Source organism: Papio anubis, chromosome 6 (assembly GCF_008728515.1).
Source record: "Papio anubis isolate 15944 chromosome 6, Panubis1.0, whole genome shotgun sequence".
NCBI classification, from domain to species: domain Eukaryota; kingdom Metazoa; phylum Chordata; class Mammalia; order Primates; family Cercopithecidae; genus Papio; species Papio anubis.
Window position 1 is genome coordinate 154,302,652 of NC_044981.1, and position 27,484 is coordinate 154,330,135.

General features: G+C 37.7%; 1 protein-coding gene across 1 annotated transcript; it reads left to right on the plus strand.

The window, feature by feature from the left end:
- The first annotated feature begins 4,055 nt into the window (after positions 1–4,055).
- On the plus strand, positions 4,056–27,167 carry SESN1 (sestrin 1). The gene is made up of 10 exons (XM_003898339.4): positions 4,056–4,247; positions 11,269–11,334; positions 12,117–12,317; positions 12,939–13,121; positions 15,153–15,395; positions 19,335–19,482; positions 21,014–21,126; positions 23,010–23,200; positions 24,924–25,068; positions 25,981–27,167. The coding sequence occupies exons 1-10, from the start codon at positions 4,146–4,148 to the stop codon at positions 26,065–26,067; spliced, it is 1,479 nt and encodes a 492-aa protein (XP_003898388.1). The 5' UTR covers positions 4,056–4,145; the 3' UTR covers positions 26,068–27,167.
- The last annotated feature ends 317 nt before the right edge of the window (positions 27,168–27,484 follow it).

Below are 27,484 nucleotides of genomic sequence, written 5' to 3' on the forward strand. Positions count from 1 at the left end.
CTAACCAATTACTGCATTAAGTATAATTCTGATTCCAATGAGGAGATGTGCAAATCTATAGTACAGGGTTTAACATGTGGTCCATAAAAGTATGATTATGCCTTTTAGCCTAATTACTGCTTTTTCTACTAAAATATATCTATTCCTTGTCATGAATTGATTATAGTTTCTAAAGACCTAATGAGTTCAGGGAAGCCACTTGATTGGGAAAGCAGATGATTTGAGATTTGTCTCCTAAATTTCAAAAACAAGAGTTTGAGGCATGATTGCCTCCCTCAAGGAACTTACTACCATACTGGAGAGACAAAATCCACTGTCATCTTCTACACTTCTCTCCCTTCCCATTGTTCCGAAGACTGCCCTCTTGCCTTGCCAAGATTGCCTCAGCAGCCTTTCTAACTAACTCATCTCCTTGTCCCCAGTTTTGCCCCTTCCAATATATTTTTCTAAACCTTAGCTGACATGCAAATCTGATGTCACTCTATAGTTTAGAACTTTTAGTAACTCCACAGTACCCTTAAGAATGAAATCCGTATTCTTTAATGAAGCTTAACAATCTCTCGTTAGTGTTTATCTTTTTTTTTTTTTTTTTCCTTTCCTGTTGCCAGGCTGGAGTGCAATGGTGCAATCTCGGCTCATCATAACTTCTGCCTCCCAGGTTCAAGCAATTCTCCTGCCCCAGCCTCCCGAGTAGCCGGGACTACAGGCGTGCGCCACCACGCTCAGCTAATTTTTTTGTATTTTTAGTAGAGACGGGGTTTCATCATGTTGGCCAGGATGGTTTCGATCTCCTGACCTTGTGATCAAGGGAGGCCCGCCTTGACCTCCCAAAGTGCTGGAATTACAGGCGTAGGCCACCACGCCCGGCCTACTGTTTATCTTTTACCTAAACTCCTTCTGTTAACTCTCCTTACCCTCTGTTCCAGACCCATTGAGCTTCCTGTATTCTGCTTCCCTAATGGATCACTCTCTCCTTTTTCTGGGCCTCTGCATATGCTAGATCTTTTACTTAGAACTTTGTGTCTATTCTCCCAAACTCTCCCCCAAATTTTCTTTCCGAGGCCTCCCTACTAATACTCTTAAGCTGTAGCTCAGGTATCTTTTTCCTTCAGGAAGCCTATCTTGAACCACCATTCCAAGTGCAGACTCCCTAATGTTTCATAGTTCTCTGTTAAAATCAAGTCATTTTGCACTACTCTGCTTTTACACAGATTATCAGCTTGCTCTTGAGAAAAATAAGGTTGAGTGCATTACTGCTAAGGACAGATGTAGAGGCCATGAACCTCACTTTGATACAGTGCAGTAAGTTGACCAAAATCTTTTTAAAAGAAAGGAAATATTTCAGAATTACTATTACTTCTTGGATTAAATGTCAAGATTCTTCCTAAAAGAAATATCAAAATGAAGTGTTTAAATAGCAGACTTTGTAAGGTAGCTCTGGCCTATACTGACAACCTGTGGTAAATATCAAAAACACAGCCCTTTGTAATCACTGTTCTGTGTTCAGGATGTTCATCTTTTCAGCAGATGTTTATTGCATTCCTGTATGTGCTCAGCCCTAGAGGTTGAGAGGAGAAGCACCTTCAGGACATCTGGCCTACCTTCGAAATCCTTAGAAAATACTTTTTATTGAGTGGTTTAAAACAAAACATTTCAAAAGTTAAATCTGCACAATGATAGTTGCTGGTTAATTAATATATTTGTTGGACTGGGTATGGTGGCTCACACCTGTAATCCCAGCACTTTGGGAGGCAAAGGCAGGAAAATTGCTTGAGTCCAGGAATTTGAGACCAGCCTGGACAACATAATGAGACCCTATCTCTACAAAAAATTTAAAAAGTAGCCGGGTGTGGTGGCCTCTGTCTGTAGTGCCAGCTACTCAGGAGGCAAGGTGGGAGGATCACTTGAGCCCTGGAAGTCAAGGCTGCAGGGAACGTGAACCAGGATAATGCCACTGCACTCATCCTGGCTGACAGAGCGAGACTCTGTCCCAAAAAAAAAATTTAAAAATGCATTTGTTGGAACTCTTGGTTACTGTAAATTTATTTGGAGGCAACCTTTTTATGTTGGAGAATAGAGTGACTAATTCACTCTAGTGCTCTACAGCAGAGAACAAGAAATTAGTACTCTTTGAGGAATTTAGGTCAGTCTTTATAGAGACCATAAAGGAATCCTGACGTTTAATGGCTTGAAGGTTCTCCATAAACCACTAAATTAGAATATTAAATTAAAATTATTTTTTTCTTTTTAGTTTCAACAAATTATTTGAAACTATCTGGGGGAAAAAGGAATCCTAATTGGAGCTTCCTATACAATTTCAGTATATCTGAAATATTTCTTCAATAAATATTTATCAAGCACTAAGTATCAGACTACTGTATGTATGCAGTTTGCAGTTTTCACTTGCATTTACTTATTTTAAGCCACTTTTGATTTACCCGAATGCATGCTTTTCCCTTGCCTCTCATTAGAAAATGGAAAGATAAGCATTCCTCATTTTACAAATGTCATAACTAAGATTATGCCCTACTAGACAACTAAAAGTGTGATTCCTTCAGAAATAAAATCATACCTCAATTCTTCTAGAACCAGTCATCATTTTTCACATACTTCTACCTAACTAGCTTTTGTAGCTCACAATCCCATACATCAAGTGCGTTTATGTTTCCAAGTCATTCATTTACAACCCATTTATTTCTCAGCGTATGTCATATTGCTGCAAATTGGATGATGTACTGGGTTTGTTTTGTTTTTGTATTTGCTTACAGCTGAGTGGGCATTTGATCATACTGTTTATTTTTGTGGCTGTGCTCAGTGGATGAGAGTTTGGAAGCCTCTGTAGCCTTTTCTTCTATATCGACATTAACTCAACATTGCTTCTTTTGATCAGTAAAAAATATTTTGGGTGCTTTAGCTATATTTTAAAAGCAGTATAGAGAACATGTATCATTTATCTTATTAGGAGATAAATAAAAAGTAACCATTTTGACATGCCACTTTAAACATGATAGTTGAAGAGCTAAAAGAGTAACTTAGTCTTCACTGAGACACTGTAGCGTCACTTCTAAGACTGAAACTTATTTTCATTTATGAGTCCTGTTCTGTGGCCATCACTACTGCTATGAATTCCACTTGTTTCCTTGTCAGAATGTTCCAACTTTTTTTGTTTTTTAACCTGAGCACTTAAGCTTTGAAAACAGCATAAACATGCAAAAAGAGATCTAATTTAGGAATTTATTTATTTTAAAGAGAGAGAATAGAGTTATGTAAAGAAATAGTACTGACATAGGACTGTGGGGATCTGCATTCTGGGCCCAACAATGTTGTTTTTCTCCTTTGTAACCTGTATTTTCCCAAGTTCCTCATCCGATTTCAGAGATTGAAATTCTGTCTTTATAACCCAGGGAGGGCACTTATGAAGGAATACTAGAAATTTTAAAGGCTTCGAATATACTTGAGAGGAAAAAGACAATTCAAAGATAGGCTGCCAAGGTTTATTATCTCTGTAGGGGAGTGATATTTATAGCTTTTACGTAGCTTACCAAAATGAATTTTGCATTGATTATAAGCCAAGGTCCCGTACATGTTGCTGCATTTAGCGTCGTTTGGGCATAATGGGAAAGGAAGAAGGGAAATTTCAATAGTTTATCGAATTTACAGAGAACTTCATTACTTCTGGTGCTGTCAGGGTCAGTCTCGAGGTTGGCTGCTGTTTGGCTCTAGGTAAATGGCCAAGCGGGGGTGCAGCGGGCAGATTCCCCTGTCCCTGAAGCCCGAAGACTCGTGCTGCACCTTCCTGACAGTGCACGCTCACCTCGCTGCCTTCCAGAGCCCATTCCGTACCTGAGAATTAGCAGTTGGTGGGGGACCTGGGCCCCCGAGGTGATTTTCACCTCGTCGCCTCAGACGGCCAGCTCCTCACCTCCGCGCCGGGGGGCGGGGCTTTGCGGAGTCGTGGGCCCGCATTGGCTTGCGTGGCCGCCAGGGTGGTGAAGTGACGGGCGCCGGGCGGGGCCGCGCGGCTTGTTTGTCGGCGCCGCCCCGCCCCCCGCCGTCCGTGCTGACTGAGGCGCTGCAGCCCAGAACCGCGGCCGGCTTCCCAGCGCTCGCCGCCTCCGTGCGTCCGCAGCCGTCCCCGCGCCGACATGCGCCTGGCCACCGCCGCGAACGAGGCGTACACGGCCCCGCTGGCGGTCTCGGAGCTGCTGGGCTGCAAGCAGTGCGGCGGGGGCCGCGACCACGACGAGGTACCTGGGCGAGGGGCTGAGCGGGCGGCTGGGTACCTGGGCGGGTGAGCACCCGGCCGAACTGCCCTGTGCAACACGGAGGTCACGTCACCTCCTCACAGTCGCTGCCGGTCAGCATCCGAAAACGCTCCCCAGGTAGGGCGGGCGGGCGCCCGGGGAGCAGCGTCCCGGCCCTCCTGCGCCCTTCGGGGAAGGGGTTGCCTGCGGTGGGTGGGAGACCGGCGCACCGTGAGTCGTCCGTGGGCAAGAAGATGCTAAGCTGGGAGAGACTGCGACCCCGGTCATGTAAATGAAAGTCTCCAAAACGTAAATAATAATGTCGTCTGGACAAGTCTCCACAAGTCAGAAACCCAACAGACCTCAGTCTGAGGGTGAAACAGCCTGTGGATATGGCCCCTCGATGTCTTGTCAAAACAGATTATTTAGCCACCTTCACCCCCTTTGCCTCCTACTTAACACACACACACACAGAAAAAAAACACATTTGACTCAGGGAAGAGCTGATGTTGCCTGGAATAAGTGTGTCCTGCAAGCTCTATGACGTTATACACAGGGTATACTCTTGCGTATTAAGCCATCCCTTTTCTGAATTGGCCTTCAGAAAGAGGTACTTAATTGTAACATTTTGTGTTTTTTTCTAAGTGGTTGCAAATAGGAAACCATTTGAAAGTTACTAATGTAACCTTAGGTAAAACTCGAACCTTAAATTTGAATTGAAATCAGATGCTGTGAGAGTATTGCCTTAATTCAAGAAATCTAAATGTGAATTCTTCTCTCTGCAGCTTTGCCCACTAAAATGACGTGGTTTCGTAATTTCTTTAATGGAGTCTATTATCAGTATACTATGTATATTCATAGAAACTTAAATGAAGACACTTTGTCATGAAGGTTGTAAAGCACCAAATATTTTTTCGAGATTTTAACATTTATGGACATATTACATGTTCCTTGTTTACAGATGATAAAACAATCTTTGAAAGTCTCTTACAATATTGCTTTGGAAATTTTACCAAAAGTGAAAACAGTATGAAAGTGTTGAATTAACATTTACAGTTTCTGTTTGCGGGTCATAATAGATCTTTTCTCTTTTTGAGTAGAAGTGAGCCCCAATCATCATGCTTGAATAGATCTGTTATTTCTGCTGATGTTTGTGTGCAGAGTCCTGGTTCTTGCCCAGATCTGGAATTTCTAAAGATAGCCGTGTAAACTAAAAGATAAAGAAATAGATTTTGGCTTGCGTATTGTTACAGCACTTATGGGACTGTGTTCAGGAAACCAGGAAACTTTGTATAGTTGTATTTCATTTTTAACACATCCCAACATGTGGGAAGATAAATTAAGAAGGAATGCTTTGTAGGAAAACTATTCACTTTACAAAAAGAATAACACAATTCTTTCAAATAGCTAGCTTCCATAATGCTTTTAAATTAAACACTTTCCCGAAAGGGAACTCCTGAGCAAAGTGTAGGGCACAAATATGGCCTAAGTATTACAAATGCAGTAACTTAAAGTAAGTTTTTTTCTAAAATACAGTTCATAGAAGGCAAAAAAAAAAAAAAAAAAAAAAGTACCTGGACTTTCAGTATTTCTGAATTACCTATTAGTATTAATGACAATATTAACAATTATCAGTACACTTTGCTATAGTGGGCATATTTCTTTCTAACACTTCTAGATCTCTCAATTTCTATTTAACATTTTTGAATGTCAAAAGCCCAGCACCCAGCTATAGGCAATCTCTCAGAGAAGGGAGAGTGGGATGGGAACTTTCACTTTTTATATAACATATCTTTACCTTGTTGAAATGTTTTTCAAAAAACACATGCTGGTTTTGAATTTAAAAAATAAAATTACTGTGAATGTTGTGATAATCACAACAGTGATAGTGTAGTGAGGAAAACAAAATGATTGAAATTATTTGTGTATTTTTACTTCTCAACTAATTTTGCAGGTGGGTAGATACTGAAAGCCAACAATGCTTTCATTTTGCACTTGTCATTCGTTATTTCACTTAAGGATATTGGTATAGATGCATAAATGTATCTCACAAATTTGAAACGTCTGACTGGAACAGTTCTTTTCAGTCCACAGACATTGATTCGCACAATGATACAATAAATACATAGTCTTTCTGTGGTACTACTGTCAACATTCACTAAGAATTTTCACTCTGAAAATTAGTGTTTTGCATTATACACTGAGGCGACATATCAGAAGTAATATTGTGATGGTGGAAACTGTTGTTGTCTCTTTCAAAGATGGTTATTAGGTTGTTGAGGGGAAAAGTCTCTTAGTTCTCATGTTAGTTTTCCAGCCACACCTTCACATAGAGCCTGTGAGGTTAGTGCTGTGATTAGTATTTACATCTGCTTTTCAACAAGGCCATTTGTTGGTGGCAGCTCTGCCTCCTAGAATCTGGATTGGCCAAAATTTGTTCAAAGTCTGTAGTTAAGTTTCTTACAGCTACAGATGAAGGAATAATTGAATTAACCTAAATAGGAAGTTATGAAATGTATTTAGTTTGGCTTATGATGACCCCATCGAACACCTGCAGTGCCTTTTTTGATCAGCATCTACTAGAAAAGAGTTGTAACCAATTTAACATGTGACCAAGAAGTGTTTCAAAAGTGAGTTTTCTAGAAAATGGAAACTTTTTATAAACCAAGAATACTATTGTATAATAACAGCGGTATCTATAAGAATCTCCAGGGTATCAAGAAGTCTTAAAGAGGCTCAAAAGAGTAATAATGAAAGATACCAACTCTAGAACCAGATGTCATGGATTCAGCCCCCATCTCCACCACTCACTAGTACTGACTAAGCCAGAATATTTGGGTTCAAATCTCAGGGCTTTCCTTGGACACAGGGTGGGGAACATCACACACCGGGGCCTGTCGTGGGGTAGGGGGAGGGGGAGGGATAGCATTAGGAGATATGCCTAATGTAAATGACAAGTTAATGGATGCAGCACACCAACATGGCACATGTATACATATGTAACAAACCTGCACTTTGTGCACATGTACCCTAGAACTTAAAGTTTAATTTAAAAAAATTTTTTTAAAGTTAAAAAAAAAAAGCTCAGGACTTTCATCAGTTAGTTATGCTAAATGGAGATAATGATAGTACCTGCTTCATAGATTAAGGTAAGGATTAATCTAAGACTCGACTTTTTCATGAATATTGTAGAACACCAAATACTCTTTCTAAACTTTAGTATCATAGACACATGGTCTTTGTTTACAGGTAATATAATTTAAAACAGTGCTCAGCTCATAAATACTTTGTGCTAGCTGCTGCTGCTGCTATTGCTATTCATTATTATGAGCCCTAGTTGCTTTTTCAATGTTATTCAAGAAATAAGCAGAAAATTTAAAGGCAATTTGGTTCTCAGATATCATTGACTAGTGTTAGGGTACCAGCCACAGTCTAGAAACCCCACTTTACCCTCTCTTCCTGTGCTACTTCTGAGAAATTAAACAGCCAAATCTGTTAGACCTTATACCTAAAATAAGACTAGAATCTATCATAAAAGACTCACTTTTGTATAATTTGTAAAATATTCTATAGTTTATAATATGATGTAGTTGGGATTGACGGTATTATTATTTTGTCATCATCCCTATTTTACAGATTAGGACTCTTCAATTTGGAGGCTAAGGAAGAAGGGAGACAGTGTTATCAATATGCTCACTAAATTTAGCAATAGGATGGACTTATAAAGACAAGAATTACATAGAATCCTTGCCATAAATATAGGAAATACTCTGTTTCTCAAGCATTCATAGCCACCTTCTTGGAATTGTAAACCTGTGGTTTTATAATAATTTGGCATATAAACTATATATTTGGTAGAGAAATAAAACCAGAATAATATAATTTGTATACCTCTTTGTTTCTAAACCTATGTGCTGTCAATCTGGTCACATTTTTAAAAAGATGACTACCTTTCATGCTGCTAATGTATTTGTAAGATAAAGGCCTAGAAATTGAATCGGTGAGGGTTTTTTTCCTGCTTACAGATAACATTTTACATATTATGCACTTTGCTTCTCCTCCCCTCCCCCATTATCATAATATAACTTGAAGAGCTTTTGAAGTCAACTCATGTAGAAGTGCTTCATTCTTTTCTAAAGACTGCATGCTACTCTATTATGGTCATGCTGAACTTTATTGAAACAGCCTTCTATTGATGAACACTGAGATTGTTTTCAGCCTTGTACTATTAGAAACAGTGTTGCAGTGATTATCCTTTTACATATGGCATTTCACAAATGTGAGCACATCTATAGGTTAACACACTTAGGATGGAATTGTTGATTCAAAGGCTATGGGACTTTTAAATTTTGATCACTATTGCAAATTGCCCTTCCTAGAGGTTGTAGTAATATATACTCTATACTCTTTTTTCTCATACTTCAAAACACTCTCATCAGCAGTATACAAACAATTAATGACTGTTTCTCTACCGTCTCTCCAATACAGCCTGTGATCGAACTTTTTGATCTTAAGCAATCTTTTTGGAGGAAGATGGTATCTCAGCATAGTTAACTTGCAGTTGTTTTATCTTTGAGTGTCAAGCATTTTATTTTCTTTTCCTTGAACTGTCCATGTTGTTTGCTCATTTTTAAAATAAGATTGTTGGTCGGGCGCGGTGGCTCACACCTGTAATCCCAGCACTTTTGGGAGGTCGAGGCGGGCAGATGACGAGGTCAGGAGATCAAGACCATCCTGGCTAACATGGTGAAACTTCATCTCTACTAAAAACACAAAAAATTAGCCGTGTGTGGTGGCACATGCCTGTGGTCCTAGCTACTGGGGAGACGGGAGAATCGCTTGAACCCAGGAGGTAGAGGCTGCAGTGAGCCGAGATCACGCCACTGCACTCCATCCTGGGCGACAGAGCGAGACTCCGTCTCAAAAAAAAAAAAAAAAAAAAAGATTGTTGGGGATTTTCTTACTGATTTATAGTAGTCTTTCTTTAAAATTTAGCCCTTTGTTATTTGAGTGGCAAATATAATTCCTAGCTTTCTGTTTACTTTTGACTTTGTATATATTTATTTTTCCCATGTGAAAGTCTTTATTTTTATGTCATTAAATTTATCAATCTTATATTTTGTGACTTTTGGCTTTTGTGGCATTCTTAGGCCTGCTGCACTCCATGAGTGTTTTCTTCTAGTACTGTAATGTTTTTTTTGCTTTCTTTCTTTCATTTTTTTCTTATATTTAACTCTGATTTATTGTGGGGTAAAGCATGTTCTAGTGTTCCAGCTTCACTTTTTTCCTGAATGGCTATCCAGTTGTCCCAAGATCATTTGTTGAATAATTCATTTTTCCCCATTTGAAATGACACCTTTTCGTATACTAAAGTCCCAAGTCTCTTAGTTATAAAACAGTAATAAACCCTTGAAACAGGCATTTTCCTAAAATACATTTTGTTTATTAAAGACAGTTTTCAAGATTAAAGAAATTAGAGGGGATAAACGTTAATTTTAGCCTTAGTTTTATCCAACAGTTGTTGTTTCAAATGTATGTAATTGGATCAGAAATTCAGCAGTTAGAAAAGCTAAGAGTCATCATTGTATATAAATGGCTGCTATTGGTACCAAAATTATATATTGAATAACAGGGATGTCCTCTGGCATTTATTACAGAATATTAAAATTGAAACAAATACGTGGCCAGACCAGTGAATTAAGTGCCTCCTCTAATGAAGGGTATAATGTTAAAGCATTACTATCTTCAGTGTAAGGATGGAATAACCAAGGAGAAATCACCAACCTCCAGCATAAGATTATTTTATTTAAATATTATTTTATGAATTCTGTTGGCAAATATAGACTACTTTGAATCTTGATTTCTCCTAATAAAGATTATCTTCACTTTTGTCCTTCCTGCTTACTTTTAAAAAGTCTATTCTGCTTTAAAGATTTTCATTTGCTGGGACCAGATTTCTTGGATTGCTGCCACATGTCCTTCTCTCTGTGAATCCACCCATCCCCACTTTTTTCTTTAAAAGGCAGATACCTGGTTTATATCATGAAGAACTTTTAAAAGCAGTAAGGAGAGAGTAGAATTATATGAGTATTTAATTATATATATATAAAATATATATGAGTGAAGGGGTTAATCTTTAATTGTATAAATTCTAAAAAATTTTTTAAATGACACTAGATAGGACATACCTCAAAACAACAACAGAAAGTTGAAATATATTATTTTGGTTTTGTTTCTGTAAGCACACTATATGGGGAGGGTGAGGGAGGGAAAGGAAACCCTAACAGATTTTCAGTTCTTGTTAACCATACTATACCGTCACATAAGGTACAGGATTCTAGAGTCACTGTGTCAAATGTCAGAAAACTATTTCTCAATTATTTGAGCTTCTCTAAAATATAATATGGGCAAGGTTGATGACATCCTAAAAATAAAAAAAAACTTAAGGCAAACTTACAAACAAAATGAGTTTCTCTAAAATTATTTAACTACAGAGAAAACATGCCCTGTAATGCTGTCTCTTGTGAATATAGTTTTTATTTTTCGTAAATTTACATTCTGTGAGGTGTTGTTTTAGATGTAATAATAGTTACACTTCTAGTTTAAGACACCTAGGTGGAAGTACTGCTTTTTCATTTTCTGACGACACACAGGGATTGATATTTGGGTTGGTTGAGTTTTAGATGTACAAACACACTGGTCTTATTTTGTATCACTGATGATCCACAGGGTTGGTTGGCTGCTATGTGCTGAACTTTCTGTTCTAGACTTTCTGCCAAGTACTTTATGCAAAACTCTGGTTTTAGTGAAACAGGTTTTATTGTTTTTAGTCAGAGTTGTATTATAAGCTGTTGTTAGCTATGCAATGCTAACAGAAGAGTTGGTATGTATATACAGCCATGAAAACAAACCACCAAAACAAGCCTGTCTCTGTTCAACTGGTGGTTTTTCCCTCCCATTCCTTTAGCCTCAGTTCATTTTGTTTACTGCCAGAGGCCTGAGATGGTGTAATTTTCTTTTCTAGGAACTTGGCATTAGAATTCCTCGACCACTAGGACAGGGACCAAGCAGATTCATCCCAGAAAAGGAGGTATGTTGTTTGTGAAAGTACATAGTGAACTGTATGCTTTTAAGGAAGAGCTTTCATGACCCACATCTTGGCATCTGAAGAACTGTTGGTCAACAACATGTTTTAGTCAGAGTTGGTTGCAGTTAATCATGCTTTGGCAGTGAATGTGTGGGAATAAAAAGCTGTTGTACTTGTGTTGATTTCTAGTATTTCATGGTGTATTTTTAACACCCATATTTAATCAAGTAAAGCCAAGATTGGTTTTTGACCAATGATACTCCATCTGCTTATATTTAGATGTTGTTTAGGTGTGCCTATAACCTGAGTTACTTAGTCTTGACCATCTCCACAGGCTGATATCAATGCTAGATTGGATCTTTAATTCTATATATGTGTAAAAGCATCTATGCTTTATTTTTGTAAGGATTGTATGCTATTAGTTAATTTTAGTTCTCCTTAAATTGAGCGAGAGTAGGCAGTTTTGTAAAGAAAGGCTTTAGTGTTTGCAAGCTCTGCAAGTTTGATAATCTAAATCTGCTTCTTTATCTGGATTCTGGCCAACTGCAAGCAGCCTATCTAGATGGCCTTTAATGTTCAGCCTTTGTTGTTTATCCCCTACTATATAATATGTAAGTGTTTATTCTTCTGTATCTTTCCACCAGTTGAGTTTAAATCTGTAACCCCTCTTTCTTAAGCCAAATTTAATCTGCTTCTAAATGATACTTAGAGTACAGCCCATGTATATTTTCTTCCCTTAACACCAATTTACAATTTCAGTAACCATGGTTTTTCTCTCATTACAGATCCTCCAAGTGGGGAGTGAAGACGCACAGATGCATGCTTTATTTGCAGATTCTTTTGCTGCTTTGGGCCGTTTGGATAACATTACATTAGTGATGGTTTTCCACCCACAATATTTAGAAAGTTTCTTAAAAACTCAACACTATCTACTGCAAATGGATGGGCCGTTACCCCTACATTATCGGCACTACATTGGAATAATGGTTTGTAAACATTCAGTGAAAAATTCTTTTTGCTATTTTTATTAATCTCTTTAAGAGACAGTTAGTGCTTTAAACACAGGGATAAATACTTAGATTATGATGTAAATATGATTCCTGTTACATAGTCTCTGTTTTTCCTATTTTTAAATAAGTATGCTCTCAATTATAACAAAAAGAAACAAGTATTTATAGTTGTTCTTTTTCTCATTGCTGAGAACCATTCTTCATTAAATAAGTAGAACAAAAGTTGTTTCATCATTATAAATAGTTCACATTGGCATAAGTGGTGCTTCCTGTTCAATTTGTAAATAATATTCCATTATTTTATGATTGGCACCTTAATTGAAGTTTCTTCTTAATCGGAAGTTCTGAAAGTATATAGATAAAATGTCTAAAGTTCAAATACTTTAATCAGATATTTTGTTCTTGGAATATTTATAAGGTTCTTACTGTATTTGAATTTTTAAAATATTTATATAAAAACTGCATTTCTGTAGTTTATGGAAAATTTGAAAACATACTAATAAACTTAATTAGCTCTTTTGCATGTTGTAAATAAAAAATAGTTAGTTCAAGGTTTTAATATTTATAATTAGAATAATCTTTTTGTTTTCTCTGAAGGCTGCGGCAAGACATCAGTGTTCCTACTTAGTGAACCTGCATGTAAATGATTTCCTTCATGTTGGTGGGGACCCCAAGTGGCTCAATGGTTTAGAGAATGCTCCTCAAAAACTACAGAATTTAGGAGAACTTAACAAAGTGTTAGCCCATAGACCTTGGCTTATTACCAAAGAACATATTGAGGTAAGAATAAGCAGTGGGGTAATCTATCTTGGGAGTCATTTCATACTTTTTTAGAGCAGTTTTAGGATTACAGAAAAATTGTGCAGAAAGTACAGAGAGTTCCTGTTTTCTACCCCCTGAGCCTCTTCCCACAGGTGCACATTTTCTTCTGTTATAGCATTTCTGTAGTACATTTGCTGTAATTGATATAGTACTAGTAACTCTATAGTTCACATTAGGGTTCAGTCTTTGCATTGTATGGTTCTACACCATACAATGGTGTATTTCAACAAATAATGTCACGCATCCATTACAGTATCATATGGAATAGTTAGTACCCTAAAAATGCCCTGGGTTCCACCTGTTCATCCCTTTCCCCTTCCCCTAAACCCCTGCAACCACTCATCTTTTTATTGTTTCTATATAGTTTTGCCTTTTCCAGAATGCCATACAGTTGGAATCATATAAAAGTATGTAGCTTTTCAGACTGGCTTCTTTCATCTAGTAACATCCATTTAAGGCTTCTTCATGCTTTTTCATGACTTGATAGTTCATTTCTTTTTATCACTGGATAATTCTCTATTGTATGGTTATACCATAGTTTGTTTATCCATTCACCTATTGAAGGATATCTTGGTTGCTGCCAGTTTTGGGCAATTGCAGATAAAGCTGCTATAAACATTCATGTATAGGTTTTTTTTTTTTTTTGGTCGACAAAAGTTTTCACCTCATTTGGGTAAATAACTAGGAGTGCAATTTGTGGGTAATATGGTAAGCGTACGTTTACCTTTGTAAGAAACCGTGAAACTGTCTTCCAAAGTGGTATCAGTTTGCATTCCCACCACCAGTGAAGCAGCATTCCTGTTGGCCCACATCTTTGCCAGCATTGGTGTCAGTGTTTTGGATTTCAGCCATTCTGATAAGTGTGAAGTGGCATCTCATTGTTACGCATCTTTATGTTATGTTTTAAATGTCATGTTAAACTAGTTTGTTCTGATTCTATTTATTAATAGAGGTAATAAAGTAAAAGTAGATTGATGTTCTCTAAAATTGTCTACCATGCACTATAAATTCTTAAAGATGCGGCCGGGCGCGGTGGCTCAAGCCTGTAATCCCAGCACTTTGGGAGGCCGAGACGGGCGGATCACGAGGTCAGGAGATCGAGACCATCCTGGCTAACATGGTGAAACCCCGTCTCTATTAAGAAATACAAAAAACTAGCCGGGCGAGGTGGCGGGCGTCTGTAGTCCCAGCTACTTGGGAGGCTGAGGCCGGAGAATGGCGTGAACCCGGGAGGCGGAGCTTGCAGTGAGCTGAGATCCGGCCACTGCACTCCAGCCCAGACGACAGAGCGAGACTCCGTCTCAAAAAAAAAAAAAAAAAAATTCTTAAAGATGCATCTTTTGGTCTTATCTATTTTATAGAATAGATACTATTAGATAATTAAAGATATTATCAAGAAGATAAAGATTTGAATATATTAATACAATGCCTATTATATATTGTCAAGTAAGGAAAAATTATACAAGATTACAAAACAGATAATGAAGCAGAAGTGGAAGAATTATAGAATTTATGTATAACTTTTTGATGATTTAGGAGTATTTAATCAAGTTGTTCAAGCCACTATCTTAAAAATTCCTTGAGGAGGCCTTATAATAAAGCACAGGCATCTCAAACAGCAGCTTCTACTTATAAACACAAATTTATTACATTTGCTTTGAGATTTTGAACTAACAACACAGTAATTCATTCATAATCCAGCATCTGAAATACAGCGACCACTTTTAAGCAAAATGCATTCTCTTATATTTTAAGTCAATATTTCAGAAAATCAAAATAATAGTGCATGTCTTAACAGATTATGTTAAGTTGTATTTGTGAATGCATATTTATAAAAACTAGCAAATTCTGGGTTCTACATGTTTCAAATGATAATTTTATACTAGACTTTGTATGGTGACTCATGTTTTCAATAAATTAAATACTGAAATGAACTGTATACTTTTACCACACCCCACTACAAAAATATATTTTTTTTTCCCCCCTAAGGGACTTTTAAAAGCTGAAGAGCACAGCTGGTCCCTTGCGGAATTGGTACATGCAGTAGTTTTACTCACACACTATCATTCTCTTGCCTCGTTCACATTTGGCTGTGGAATCAGTCCAGAAATTCATTGTGATGGTGGCCACACATTCAGACCTCCTTCTGTTAGCAACTACTGCATCTGTGACATTACAAATGGCAATCACAGTGTGGATGAGATGCCGGTCAACTCAGCAGAAAATGTTTCTGTAAGTATTATTTGTCATGAGATTGTCATAAAACTAATCACAATAATTGCTGTTATATTATTTCTTCAATTGGCTTCTTAGAAAAACCCACCCTGTTAAGACTGTGGTGATATTGGGCCCCTATATCGATTCATTCAGTAAGGTTTTATTGACTGCCTCATGCTCATCACTAGTCTAGGTGATATACAAAATTATACAAAAGTGACGTACAAAACTCTAAGACCCTCTAGGAGTTTACAGTTAGATAATTTTAGGATCAGGAGCCAACAGCATGTGTCCCATCAGGGCCAAATAATATTGACTGGCTACTACAGTGACATGAGGGAAGGCTGAAAATAGTGTGGCCTAGTGGTGAAGACTTTTTGTGCCAATCACATTCTTCTCTTTTGCACAAAATAAACAGTCTGGCTTCGTAATTTTTTATCTTTCAGAAGATTTAATCAACTTTGATCTAGAAATTTCTCTCTTTAAAATTCTTTTTCATGTTTAACTTTGCACCAATATAGAAGGTGATATCAGGTGAATGTAAATGTGTTAAAATGCTTTCACCTCTATTCCTTATCTTCCTGGCTTTTATATATTCTCAGTTTTGTTACTCCTTTGAAACAGAGCAAGTTCAGTTTTCTATAAGCAAATTTTAATTCCTATATATGATGAATCAGAATCCCCTCCTGCATTCTTTTGCTGTAGCAAAAAAAAGCAGGTGTTTATTTTATGCTTCAAAAATAAATTTTAGAAGCAGTATCACAGCCATCTGAATGCTTTGCATGCATTTTCTGAGTTATATTATCCCTTTGAAATAGATTTGACAGGTTGAATTGCCTTTAACTTACATATTTGACTTCGGGCAAGTTACTGAATCTCAGTTATTTCATATCTAAATAAAAGTAAAACACAAAGTTATTGTGAGGTTTAAATGAAACGTCTCTAAAGAAGTAAAATGCCAAGTACAGCACTGAGCATTTGTGAGGTGCTAAATAAGAGGTAGCATTTACATATGGTGAAATTAGCACAAGAAAGAATAATTTCCCCAAGGTTGATCATAGCACTGTCCTGACACTGCCAAAGACCATCAGTTTCACCATCCTTTGAGCTGCCTAGATTCATGTTATAGGCCTGCATATAGCCACTGATTATTTGTCAAAGCTTGGCAGTCAGAAGAGGATCCAAGAGAGAGTTTTCAGTTGCTAGAATGCTAGGAGATGGATTCTTGTCCTTGCTACCAATCATTTAGTACAAGGCTAAAGAAAAAAGTACTTGATTGTTTCTAGTTCTCCTTCTATTAAAAGAATGAATAGTGAAAGAAGATGATTTTTATTTCTCTAATAGATAAGCTTCCTATTCCCAGGTAAGTTGGATACTTTTAGAAGGTTTATGGCCCACACTGATGACACCTGACAGTGAGCTGAGATGGCTTGTTTTTTAGGTACATATCCAGTATCTGACTCAGCTCTTCAGATACAAATGGTAACAAACAAACAAGAATTTTCCATCCCTCCCAACCCTGGCAACTACTTACTCCTTTTTTTACTGTCTCCATAGTTTTGCCTTTTCCAGAATGTTATATAGTTGGAATCATACAGTATGTAGCCTTTTCAGATTGGCTTCTTTCACTTAGTAATATGCATTTAAACTTCTTCCATGTCTGTTCATGGCTTGATACCTAATTTCTTTTTTGCACTGAATAATTTTTTATTTTCTGGATGTACCAACGTTTCTTTATTCCAGTAGCTACTGAAGGACACGTTGGTTGCTTCTAAGTATTGGTGTATTATTCTGTTCTCATGCTGCTAATAAAGACATACCCAAGACTGGGTAATTTATAAAGGGAAAAAAAAAAATTCTTACACAGTTTTAACATTTTAATATTAAAATGAAATGCCGTAATTTTTTTAATCCTAACAACTTTGGCAGATCAGTCAAGGAACAAAGAAACCTACTTTGTTTCGTTTCCCTCTTATTTCAATATAATATCAAGAATTATCTTTCCTAAGAATACTTACAATTTGGGCTCTTTAAGAGGAGAATGGGTAAACAAAATAAATTAGTGAGAGATAATGTGAGTTGATGGAGACCTTTTTTAAACTTTGAGTCATCCTATCATGAAACCTAATCCTTTTCAGCTCATTTTTTATTTGGTTACTGACCATGTGTCAGGAATAATTATGGGGAAAATGCATGCATGCGCCAGAAGAATCTTCAGTACCATCGCAGAAACACTTCCCATCATGAAAGTCTTAGAGGAAGGGCTTAATACTGGGCATTTCAGCATAACTGTTTGGATCAAAAGAAAATGTAAAGCACAAGTGATATAGATTGTCTCTTAATGTAGAATTATCCTGACAGTCATTCTCCAACAAGTATTTCTTGAATATCTACTATGTACCAAGTGTACTCTGCTAGGCTTGGGATATATACAAGTAAACCAAACAGATCTCCTACCTCTCCTACCTTTATGAAGGTTTGGTCTGGGAAGGGAGCCAGCATTAAATCAATATCATGCAAATAACAATTATAAATTATGATTGGTCCTCTGAAGGAAAGAGGAGAGGGTTGTGTTAGAATCTAATTTGATAGTGGGGTAAATGATAGTGTTTAGAAGGATGTAAGCTGCTACCTAAAGGATCAATGGGTGGAAGCCAGGAAAAATGGGAGATAGAGGTCTTAAAAACATTCCTAGCAAAATCAGTTCATAAAAGGGGAAACATTAATTTTGTATATATACATTGAGATTTGAGACTAAGACTTTTTTTTTTTTTTCTTTTTGAGACAAAGTCTCTCTCTGTTGTCCGGGCTGGAGTACAGTGGCACAATCACAGCTCACTGCAGCCTTGAACTCCTCCTGGGCTCAAGTGATTCTCCTGCCTTGGTCTCCCAAAATGCTGGGATTACAGGCGTGAGCCACTAGCCCAACCTAGACTTCTTAATATATTCATTTTATTTATAAGAAAGATATAAATTGTATAGATTTGATCTAGCTTTTGTAGCAAGAATGCAGCAGGGTATAGAAGTATAACCGGTTTGACTAGTGCAAAACAACTTGGCCAGTCCTTTGTCAGACCTGTTACTCTATGTGTGACACTGCTCTAGTCACCCCAGCAAGTGACAGCTGCCAGATCCATCTGCAGAGGTCAGTGGCCAACTCCAGCCACGTAAAGACATCTTTCATGTTTAATTGGTAAACTGTATAAATAGAGCTAATTATTAAAGATGATAGACACATTGACAATATGTATGCCCAGTGTACACAGCTGATGCAAAGTCACTTATACTTTGTGTATCTTATTTATTTAAAGGTTAAGCAAGTAGAAGTTAACTTATGCAGTTGTTTTAAATTGACAAGTAGTGTTTAGTTTTTAAAACAGCATAAATAGTAATGACATTATTGCTAATCTTGTAAAAGCATTAGAATGTGTTCTTAAAATCATGTTTTTCTTATATTTTAAAATCTGCATGTCTGTATTCCTAATAGGCCAAAATAATTTTTTATTCATTAATGTACATTAAAATTATAAGAATATTTTCCCTATATTCTATTAAGACATAAATTGTGGCCAGGCATGGTGGCTCACACCTGTAGTCCCAGCACTTCGGGAGGCTGAGGCAGGCAGATCACAAGGTCAGGAGATCGAGACCATCCTGGCTAACACGGTGAAACCCCATCTCTACTAAAAAACACAAAAAATTAGCCGGGCATGGCGGTGGGCACCTGTAGTCCCAGCTACTCGGGAGGCTGAGGCAGGAGAATGGCGTAAACCCGGGAGGCGGAGCTTGCAGTGAGCCGAGATCTCGCCACTGCACTCCAGCCTGGGCAATGGAACAAGACTCTGTCTCAAAAAAAGAAATAAAAGATATAAATTCTTATGAGACAGACTTAAAAGATAATTCATATATATTCTGTGTCTGCCACGTATAACATTAATTGTATTTTTTCTTCAGGTGAGTGATTCTTTCTTTGAGGTTGAAGCCCTCATGGAAAAGATGAGGCAGTTACAGGAATGTCGAGATGAAGAAGAGGCAAGTCAGGAAGAGATGGCTTCACGTTTTGAAATAGAAAAAAGAGAGAGCATGTTTGTCTTCTCTTCAGGTAAGAACAACCATTACATAGTCAATATAATTATTGCAAACTCAACTTTTTATTTAGGGAATTTAAATGACTTTTAAAGCATCAATCTAAATATGTCCTTCCTTTTAGAGAGGCTATTGCATAGATATTCCTATTTACAAATAATTTTTAAAGCAAGCAACTAAGAAAAGGCCATAAGTGAAAACAGCCTAGACTAAGAGGGAGGACATTTAATTTGGATTCTGGTACTAAAATTACTTCTAATAACCTTTGTGAACTTGGCTAAGTCACTTAACATATGAGTGCCGTCTTTTTTCTCATTTTTTTTTTTTTAAGAAACAGCATCTTGCTTTGTTGCCAGGCTGGAGTGCAGTGGCGTGACTGTAGCTCCTAGGCTCAAGCGATCATCCTGCCTCAGCTTCCTGAGTAGCTAGGACTACAAACATATGCCACCACGCCTAGTAAATTTTTAAATTTTTTTTGTAGAGATGGAAGTCTTGCTATATTGCCCATGCTTCTCTTCTTTAACATGAGGAAATAGTCCCAAGACTGCTTCCAGCATTAAAATTCTGTGATTTTTTGGGGGCATGGTAGTTTGTACCTGTGGTACCAGCCACTCAAGAAGCTGAGGTGGGAGGATCGCCTTGAAGCCAGTCATTCCAGACTAGTTTGGGCAACCTAGCAAGACTCTCGTCTCTAAAAAAACAAACAACAACAAAAAGTATCATTTGTGAAAAGGAGATATTTATTAAATAACCAACAACCACCTAAATCCTCTATGTTTAACCTTTATCTATATGCAGGCTACAGGAGATAATATATAAACCAGGTAATTTAAAGGAGAAACAGCTTATAAAATGTCTCCAGATGTATTTTGACAATAATAGAGTGGGAGAAAGAGCACCAAGCTTCTTAATAGCAAAGAAACAATCAGATTTGTTTAAATGGAGGTTGGACGTTAGCTTGTTTTTCTTCCAGGAAAAATTTTTGTTTCCATGCCTAAAGATGTAGAGTTGTCATCTAATGCTACACTTACATGAAACTATAATCTCATCAACTTCTAAACATGATGATAGTTCAGAAAGTCTTAGGCACAGTGCAGGCAGCACTGTAAAAATGTTAACTCATGGGATTTCTTTCTTTGATCATGTTACATATTATATGTCATTAATATTCAACAAAAATAAATGCTAAATTTTGAAGCATAGCTGATTTTTATAGTTATCTTAAAAATTATCCAAAAGTATGTTCATACTTTGAATAAGTAGAACCTAATACATATAAATTGGAATGGGAGGAGAGAGAGAGGGTCTATGAAAGAGGCAATAAAAGGCATAGAGAATTCGACTATGAGTTTTCATTTTATAACAGAGAATCTCCTTTATTCTATTTACTAGCAAGTAAACTACTTTGTATAATTGTAAGACTATTTTGGTTGATACTGGTTACTCAGTAACAGAGAAAGGGTTATGCCATTTTTACTTGCTTTGGGTAAAGTCAATTTTAACTAGCATCCCATTTTTAAAAACCTTTCAATGGCCTTTTTCCCCAGATGATGATGAAGTTACACCAGCAAGAGATGTATCTCGTCATTTTGAGGATACTAGTTATGGGTATAAAGATTTCTCTAGACATGGGATGCATGTTCCAACATTTCGTGTCCAGGTAAAATTGCAACTTGTATGTGCATGATTGACTAGAAACATCTCAGTCTGACTTAAAATACAAAAGAGCCACTTAGATTTAAGAACTATGCTAAGTGCTTTCCAGGCAGTATCTCTTCTTGTTTCAGAATAAAAGCTGAAAGACTGTTTCTAATCCATCCATGGAATCATACTGTAGTTTCAATGTATGTGTATCTTAAAATTTTTATTGTGTAAGTATTTAATTCAGATGAGTTGATACTCCCAGCATTCCCAAATATTATTAGGGGCCAGTGTTAAATAATAACTATTTTACCAGAATTATGAAAATATTTGAGAACCATAAGATTTTGTTTCTTTGCTCAAGAAACTAAGGGGCCTCATACTGGCTCCCACCTGTAATCCCAGCACCTTGGGAGGCTGAGGCAGGTGGATCGCCTGAGCCGAGGCATTCCAAGACCAGCCTGGCCAACAAGGGGAAAACTTGTCTCCACACAAAAATAAAATAAAATTAGCCAGGTGTGGTGGTGTGTACCTGTAGTCCCATCTACTTAGGAGGCTGAGGTGGGAAGATCACTTGAGCCTGGAAGGTTGAGGCTGCGGTGAGCCCTGATGGAGCCACTGCACTCCAGCCTGGGTGACAGAGTGGGATCCTGTCTCAAAAAATAAAAATAAACTAAGGGACAAAATTTAGGCACAAGGAAGAGTTACAGAATAATTATACAATAGATTAGAAATTGAAGACATCATGTGGACTGGAAATTTTATGGAGAGACATTAGGATTTGAAGAATTTGGATAGTAAAAAGGGTATTGTAAGTAGAAGAGAATAGACAATAATTAAGCTTAGGTTGAGGGATAGAGTGAAGGAAGGAATTACAAAGACATTGGCTGGCTGCTGAGAGCTTCACGCTAAAGATTCCTACTTCTGATTAGTGGTGTATGTTTAAAATTGGTTAGGTGTGCCTTAAATGTGAAAGCAGTTTACAGTAGATTATGCAGGGTTTGTAGGCTTTGACCAGAGTGATGGCATAATATCAAAGAGGTGTTTTTAGAAAAGCAACAAAGAAGTAGGGGCTTATTAAGTCTTGTTTCATGTGGAAAGAAAGGAGGCAAGGAGATTTAATATAGGAAAACTAATTAGGAGACTCAGTTAATAGGGCTAAAAGGCAGAAGTGGGGGTAGGAGAAGGAATGGGTGCTGGATGTGTTGAATTAAAAATTCACAAAATTTGGCCAGATCTGGTGGCTGCCACGTGTAATCCCAGCACTTTGAGAGACCAAGATGGGAAAATCACTGAGGCCAAGCATTCAAGACTAGCATGGGCAGCCAAACAAGACCCTATCTCTACAAATAATTTTAAACAGTATCCAAGCAAGGTGGCCTGTGCCTGTAGTTCCAGTTACTCAGGAGGCTGAGGCAGGGAGGATCGTTTGATCCCAGGAATTGGAGGCTGCAGTGAGCTGTGATCACACCATTGCACTCCAGCTTGGGCAACAGAGTGAGACCTTGTCTCTTAAAACACACTTACTCATTATTTGAATGCCATTTTGAATGGCTGCAGCAATGGAAAAGGAGAGGGGACTCCCAAGATGGTCACATCTGGGGGCTGAGTGGAGAGAGAGTGAAAGAGAGAAAGGCCGCTGTGTAAAGGGAGGAGACTACTAGGTTTTTTTTTTTTTCAGATGAGACTATTAGTTTTTAAACTCACTGAGTTATAAAACACAACCTTTTGCATGTTACAGTATGGAAATTGAAAAAAGATTGGAGTGCAAGAAGCTGAGAGTTAGGGATGAAAGCCAGTTGGATTGTCAACCAAATGACAATCATACTACAGAGCTGTAGATAAAGAATTGTACTTGACCACATTTTAATTATTCACATTTGTTCTATTCCCTGTATTTAGGACTATTGCTGGGAAGATCATGGTTATTCTTTGGTAAATCGCCTTTATCCAGATGTGGGACAGTTGATTGATGAAAAATTTCACATTGCCTACAATCTTACTTATAATACAATGGCAATGCACAAAGATGTTGATACCTCAATGCTTAGGCGGGCAATTTGGAACTATATTCACTGCATGTTTGGAATAAGGTTAGTCTTCTTTCTGTATTTATAAAAAGATGTTTTCCTCTGGGCCAAATTATTCAAGTGCTTGGAGTGCATGTGCACATGGACACACACATAATCAAAACCCATCCCCTCCCCTATAACTTATTTTTATGCTATTTATGCTTCAAAGAACCACTTTATTGCAACTTAGTTTTTTCTCCTCTTTCCTAGCTAGGCAGGAGGGAGAGTTAGGGACTTTGACAAGAGTTGAATGACAGCTGCCTCCAGGAAAGGGAGGACAAGCAAGCTGGTCCTAGAACAAAGTTTGTCACTGAACACCTTTAGTATCTTTTCTCTTCATATCATCTGTCTCCTGATACATTTATGTTTCTACCTCCTTGGAAATTAGTACCCTTATATTGCCCCTCTGGCTGTTCTTAGGCTCCCTCTGAGGATTACTTGCTCTCAATAATACCTAATAAAAATGCAAAACTTTCATGTCCTTGCTGTTACGTTTTTATTATGTTATAATGAAAATGCAGTCATTGTATACCACCTTCTCACACATGCACACAAACTCCGAGCTACAGTGCTTACTAGTTAACTATTTTCACTGTAAAATCAGGCTTTCTATTCATTTTATTAGAGGCTCTGGTCAAAACCTACAAACCCTAGTTAATCTACTCTAAACTGATCTGGCATTTGAGGTACATCTGACCAACTTTAAACTAATTTCCCACTAATCAGTAGCCAGACTATTGACTTTAGCCTCCTGAATGGTTGTAGAACCAGCTTTGCAAGACCTTTCTCCTCTTTCCCCTGAAAACTCAATAGGAGACTTCAGTACCTATGTCATCAGGAATCCATTACCCAGTGCAGCAAAGCAGACAACTAGTACATGCAGAGCCATCTTGGCTTAAAACAGGATAGGCTCTCCTAAGTATAGACCATCCTTCTGCCCACAGCCCCTGCCTTTTTTCTCATTTGACCCCAGAAACTCCTAGAAACATGAGTAAGGTAATTCTAATTATTTTTATTTACACAAGTGAATTTCTCTATATGTATATATAGAGAATGTACTACTACCAATAACAAACATAATTATTTTGTTTAATTTTGATAATACTCAAAATCTGTTCTCAGAATTTGTTCAGCCAGGCACAGTGGGTCATGCCCATAATCCCAGTACTTTGGGAAGCCAAGGCGGGTGGATCACTTGAGGTCAGGAGTTTTAGACTAGCCTGGCCAATATGGTGATACCCTGTCTCTACTAAAAATACAAAAATTAGCTGGGCATGGTGGCACACACCTGTGATCCTAAGCTTCTCAGGAGGCTGAGGTGAGAGAATCACTTGAACCCAGGAAGCGGAAGTTGCAGTAAGCCAAGATAGCACCACTGCACTCCAGTCTGGGCGACAGGGCAAGACTCCGTCTCAATAATAGTTCGTTCCTCAGTGTGGCTGCATATTCATGATTGCAAATGTACACTACTGCTTGGTACCCAGTGCTACGTTAATATTGTCAGCTTTCAGGAATGATTTACTTGGGTAGTAGAAAATGTTCTGTTACTCTCCCTAAGTACTCTGTTTCTTATCCCTTATACTCACTCATCCACCTGCAGTTGTAAAGCTCTATCATTTTTGGGGACAGCTGCCTACACAAAGAGGGAAAAAATACAGCATTAATTATTGATGTGTATACTTTTGTAACATGAAAACAGGTTATACACTGAAAATATCATAATTCTCCTTATGTCTTTCAACAGATACGATGATTATGACTACGGTGAAATTAACCAGCTATTGGATCGTAGCTTTAAAGTTTATATCAAAACTGTTGTTTGTACTCCTGAAAAGGTTACCAAAAGAATGTATGAAAGCTTCTGGAGGCAATTCAAGCACTCTGAGAAGGTATGTGCCTATTGTGGCTTGTTTACTCTGTAACTTAGCAATGATTCGTAGTCTCCTTCACCTAACCTAATTGGTCTGAAACCCTTTCCATCACCCCTCCCAACCCAAAGAAAAACATTCCAGGACAGCTGTCTCAGGTACCCCTTCAGAAGGGAACCTCATTATGGTGATAGAGTAAAAGAATAAAGATAGGGAGCACAGGTGGGCTGGCCCATCTTCAGAAGTGCTGGCATGGCTGTCAGCATGTAGAAGAAAGACTGTTTTATAAAAGCTGTGTATATGTAGAAGTGTCTGTTCTCTTTGAAACATCTTTATAGAAATTACTGAATAATGATTTGGCAGGGGAAGTTGTTATTCTGATAAAACAGTGTCTAGATTTTCTGACATGTAACAAACCTCCAAGAAATATGGTAAAATATAAATGAAAGCTCAAACCATCTATCCAAAAATAATGTTAGGGCGGGCATGGTGGCTCACACCTGTAATCCCAGCACTTTGGGAGGCCAAGGCAGGCAGATCACTTCAGGTCAGGAGTCCAAGACCAGCCTGTCCAACATGGTGATACTAAAAATACCAAAAACTTAGTTGGGCATGGTGGCATGCACCTGTAGTCCCAGCTACTTGGGAGGCTGAGGCATGAGAACTGCTTGAACCCAGGAGGTGGAGGTTGCAGTGAGCCAAGATCATGCCACTGCTCTTGAGCCTGGGAAAGAGTGAAACTGTGTATCAGGAAAAAAAAGACAGCTGTTTTGAGAAATTGATAATCTGTTCAACAAACCCAAGGATAAGTTATTCTGTACTACATAGGAAGTGTAGGACGTGTACTTATTTTATGTGTTCATTAGATTCACTGAAAAACTGATTGTGAATGTTTGTAACCCTTCCTTATATGATGTTGTATTTTATATTCAGGTTCATGTTAATCTGCTTCTTATAGAAGCTAGGATGCAAGCAGAACTCCTTTATGCTCTGAGAGCCATTACCCGCTATATGACCTGATGCCTTTCCTTCATTAAAGATGATTCTGGAATGATCAGCAGATATAGTCTACAAGGGGAAGGTACTAAACCCCAGGACCAATGGTAGACAAAATAATTCAGAAATCCATTGTGCCATGATTCCTTTAGTTTCTGCTATTTTTCTGTGGAAAACCCACTGCTGGCACAAGCAGTGACTGTTTGGCAGCTTCAAGTTTAGAGCTGTGAAGACAGGCTGCCATTCAAGTATTTTGCTTTTTGACAGTACAAGATGCTGTGTAACTGTTTTAATACAGCAAATAGTAACTCTCCAAATCCTGTTGCTTTTATGTTAAATAAGATAACAAGAATTGGAGCATGCAAAGATGGGACTTGGATAATGACTTAAGCTTTATATATAAAGAATTTTAGAAGATCTTGGTGCTGCTATTCCTGCTGGAGGAATGAATAGATGGCTGTTTCAGTTAAGCTATTAGTAATAAAAGTGAACATTGCTACTATCTGAGCCTACATACATAACTTGTGTGATTTCAAATTAAACTTGCATTATGTGTTAATTTTCTTGCATCTAAAAAAGCATAGAATTCCTACTCACACAGCTCAGCAACAACCATTTTGATGGTAACAGTTAATTTCTCTCATTAGTTTTTTAAATTCAGGGTTCTGGATATTAAATTATAATGGCATTCTTAAAGATTTTCTTCAAAAAGCAATCCTAAATGAAAGTGTGTAAATTACAAGAAGCTGGCGATCTTCTGATATGCTGTTTCACAGGATCCTGACACTGGAGGGCAGCTGTCTTGTGCAGTAGTTGTGTTTCCAGCATCGAAGTTGTGGGATATGTTGCTGTAGACTGCTGCGCAGTCCTGGGTGCATTCTGTGTCTCTGCCTCTGCCTGCCTCCTGGTCCCCCCTTTAAAGGTTGTGCAGCTCCTTAAATAATAAAGCTGGAAAACATTTTTAGTTGGGTTATCACATTTGATTTACAAAAACGCTAACTTTGTTTGAAATGCAAACAGGTTTGAAAATATGTATTAAGTACTTTGTATTCTGGAAGCGTGAATTGCTTTTGAAGTCTGTCAGTATTACTGGTATTTTTCAATAAAGAAGAATTTTTCTCCAATTTTATGTGCTGTCTCAATCTCTTAAAAAGTCATGACTTCACTATTAGTAATAATTTTGAGTTTCTACCTACTTTCATAAGCCAATTAAATAATGCTGTAATCAGATGAGACTGCTTTTAAATGGCAAAACACTTGAAGCCATTTTGAAAGATAGATACAAAGAAGAGTGGACTTTCTTTAGAATCTTATGTAAGACCATTTTTATTTATCTTGGAAATGACTGGTATGCCCCTATGCCTGCTCTCTTTTGAACTGTTTTAGAGTTCCAATAGAATGTTAAGAATTACTAGAAAGAAGGATTCATTAGGGAGAGACT